Source organism: Pteropus vampyrus, unplaced genomic scaffold (assembly GCF_000151845.1).
Source record: "Pteropus vampyrus isolate Shadow unplaced genomic scaffold, Pvam_2.0 Scaffold15, whole genome shotgun sequence".
Classification (NCBI taxonomy): domain Eukaryota; kingdom Metazoa; phylum Chordata; class Mammalia; order Chiroptera; family Pteropodidae; genus Pteropus; species Pteropus vampyrus.
The window spans coordinates 6,770,787-6,773,363 of record NW_011888796.1 but is presented as its reverse complement, the minus strand read 5'-3'; the positions used below and the strand labels follow the sequence as shown (position 1 = coordinate 6,773,363).

General features: G+C 34.6%; 1 protein-coding gene across 12 annotated transcripts in view; it reads left to right on the top strand.

Moving 5' to 3' along the window:
- The window catches only part of SLC38A6 (solute carrier family 38 member 6), a 65,630-nt gene that overhangs the window by 50,011 nt on the left and 13,042 nt on the right, over window positions 1-2,577 (top strand). For 3 of the 12 annotated variants that reach the window (XM_023527144.1, XM_011384713.2, XM_023527150.1), the window contains one exon: window positions 2,215-2,294. The exons of 7 other annotated variants lie outside the window; for them this stretch is intronic. In XM_023527144.1, coding sequence (XP_023382912.1) covers window positions 2,215-2,294 — 80 coding nt within the window. Of the gene's footprint in view, window positions 1-331; window positions 386-2,214; window positions 2,295-2,577 lie in introns of all 12 variants that reach the window. 2 more of the 12 variants (XM_023527141.1, XM_023527138.1) reach the window with 1 other exon arrangement.

Here is a 2,577-nt window from a genome sequence, read left to right as displayed (position 1 = left end):
GATTCTACTTATTTTTACAGATAATAATTAAAAAGTGGTCCATCCCTTGTCCTCTGACATTAAATTGTATAGAGCAAAACTTACAGGTAATAGTTTCTATTTTCCTTTCAGTTTCTTCCTTTTCATTTTAAGCTAAAAAGAAAAAAAATAAAATTAATAATGACTTTTCCCTTAATAAATGAAAAAGTAATGACTGTATTGCATTTTGGAACTTTGTTTTGAAATATTTTTATTTGAAAGCCCAGGAATAATAAATTCATCATGTTTGTTGATGTATTCTGACTTTTAATGATGGTTGGTTTCTCTTTTCCCCCTCAATCCTCTTAAACAGATTTCAAATGCTACAGATGATTGTAAACCAAAGCTCTTTCATTTCTCCAAAGAGGTGTGTAAGTTATTAACAGATACTTTTGGTTGATTTTTCACATTTCAAGTTTTAAGAGATTTGTGTAACAGGGTCTCTTAGGTCTTTGTACCTGTAACTAATTAATTTTCATGAAAGTGCTAAGTATAGGGTTGCCTACCAGAAGAATAATATTATTTAACACAGGGTGGCCCATTATGAAACAGCCACCTTTTTTTTCCCCTTTTTTTTTTTTTGGCGTGCCTTTAAATGGAGCCTGTTTTAAATGGGCCACTGCCTAAAAGAACAGATTTACTAAATGTCTGGTCTGGCCAATAAGGTCCTCTGTGGATACAGACTTCCTGTTGCCCTCTGGACTTGTAAAGCTAAATAGCCAATTATGTCAAAAACTCCTCCCTTGTGAGTAGAACCTTGGTCTGTAGCTAAACAGCCTCATCATTGGACCAGCAATTGAGCACTGCCAGTATGTCTTCTGGCTGACATTCTAAAGTTGAAATTTATGATGCCTGCAGTGGAGACTGCATGACCAAGCCCTCTTGCCGTCTCTGAGAGCTCTAGGACACTGGAAATGCTTGCAAGGACCCCTGAGCATTCAGGTGATCTCTACTTTGCCATTCTAGAAGAGCTAGAAGTCTTCCCCGTTGCTGCAGGTTTCTTCATCTACAGTTTTTGATTTTACTGAAATGCAGGTTCCAGATACTAGAAGCCCCTCCACTCATGTCCAACTCTATTATTGTAGCATGTCAGTGTGGGAACTCCGTCATGCAGAATTTTCCTTTTTATTCCCAGTTTTTACATGAGAAATGCCTCTCTAGACCCACAAGGGAGGTTACACATCTTTTACATGGTAAAGGCCTCCATGCGCCTTAAAGATCTAGGTAGGGTAATTGACAAGCCAGGAAATTGAGCACCATATGAAAGAGAATTTGTGAATTAATCTTATTCCCCTAATCCAACCTCAGGAAACACTATAGCTTTCCCTCCTCCCAGTTCCTTTCAGATATTTTAGGAGGTATTATATCCCAAGATAGGTGTTCAGTCATCTGGAACTTCTTTTGCCAAAGAGTCTAAAGTTAAGGGATATGTTTTTAGAGTAAAGAAAAGAAAGTAAATCACCACCATCCATTTTGTAAAGACAGTATTTTCATTTAGATGGTAACTTTTGTTTGCCTTGTAACTATCCCTGGCTCTTAATTATTCTAATTAAAAAGAAAAAAAACAAGTTTGTGTATTCTAGTGGATCCCTAAGAATTTGTCAGTCTGAAATAAATCAGGTTCATTTTCATTGAAAGAGACCTTAGTTAAAGATGCTAAAATGTGATTAATCCTTTCAGTATTCCTTAGATTAAATTGGTGATATTCCCTTGGATTGAATTGGTGAAAGAGGTTCAAAAGCATTAATGATTATTGCTGCCTAGGGTAATAAGTTATATTTAAGTTTCCTAATGCATAAAGAAAAATTGAGAATTACAATGCGATTTCTAAAATGTTATTATTTTGAATCTTACCTAAATATTATTTATCTCACTTAAGTTATTTTTATCATACTCAAATAATGTAGAAGCAGCCGTGATTATAGTGTAAGTAACGTGCTGTAGAAGCCAGACAAGAAATACCTAACTAGTACAGGCAATCCATCTATCAAGGAAAACGTTTGCTGGTGCCCATAATTGTGTCTATCCGAAAACAACAACAACAACAACAACCTTATTTTATAGACATGATTTCTAAAAAAGGAAATAAATTCAACCAAATTGATTTTTTAATGAAAAACTGAGCTTATTCTCAAATGTAGTAGTGGTTTCAATAGAGTTACATTTAATAATTTTGTCTTTTAAAATTTTTTTCAGAGTGCTTATGCTGTACCAACCATGGCTTTTTCATTTCTCTGCCATACCTCAATATTGCCCGTATACTGTGAACTCCAGAGGTACTATAGAAACCTGGAATATTTTAAATGTATTAAGTATGTCTTTTTACTTCTAAGGCTTTGATATCGAATGACATTCTTCTTTATGAATCCTTCTCTCCCATCACTGGATTCTAAGTGTTAGTTTAAAACAAAACGAAACAGAGAGTGAGTTCTATCCAAGTTGAAAATGTTTCCTGGAAGCATAATCTTTGTGCAGTAATTTCAAATCAGGAATTCTAGTGTGTTATTAATGAAATAGATCTTGAATGATTAAGGAGTCCTCTTGACTAGGTTGGTAGAT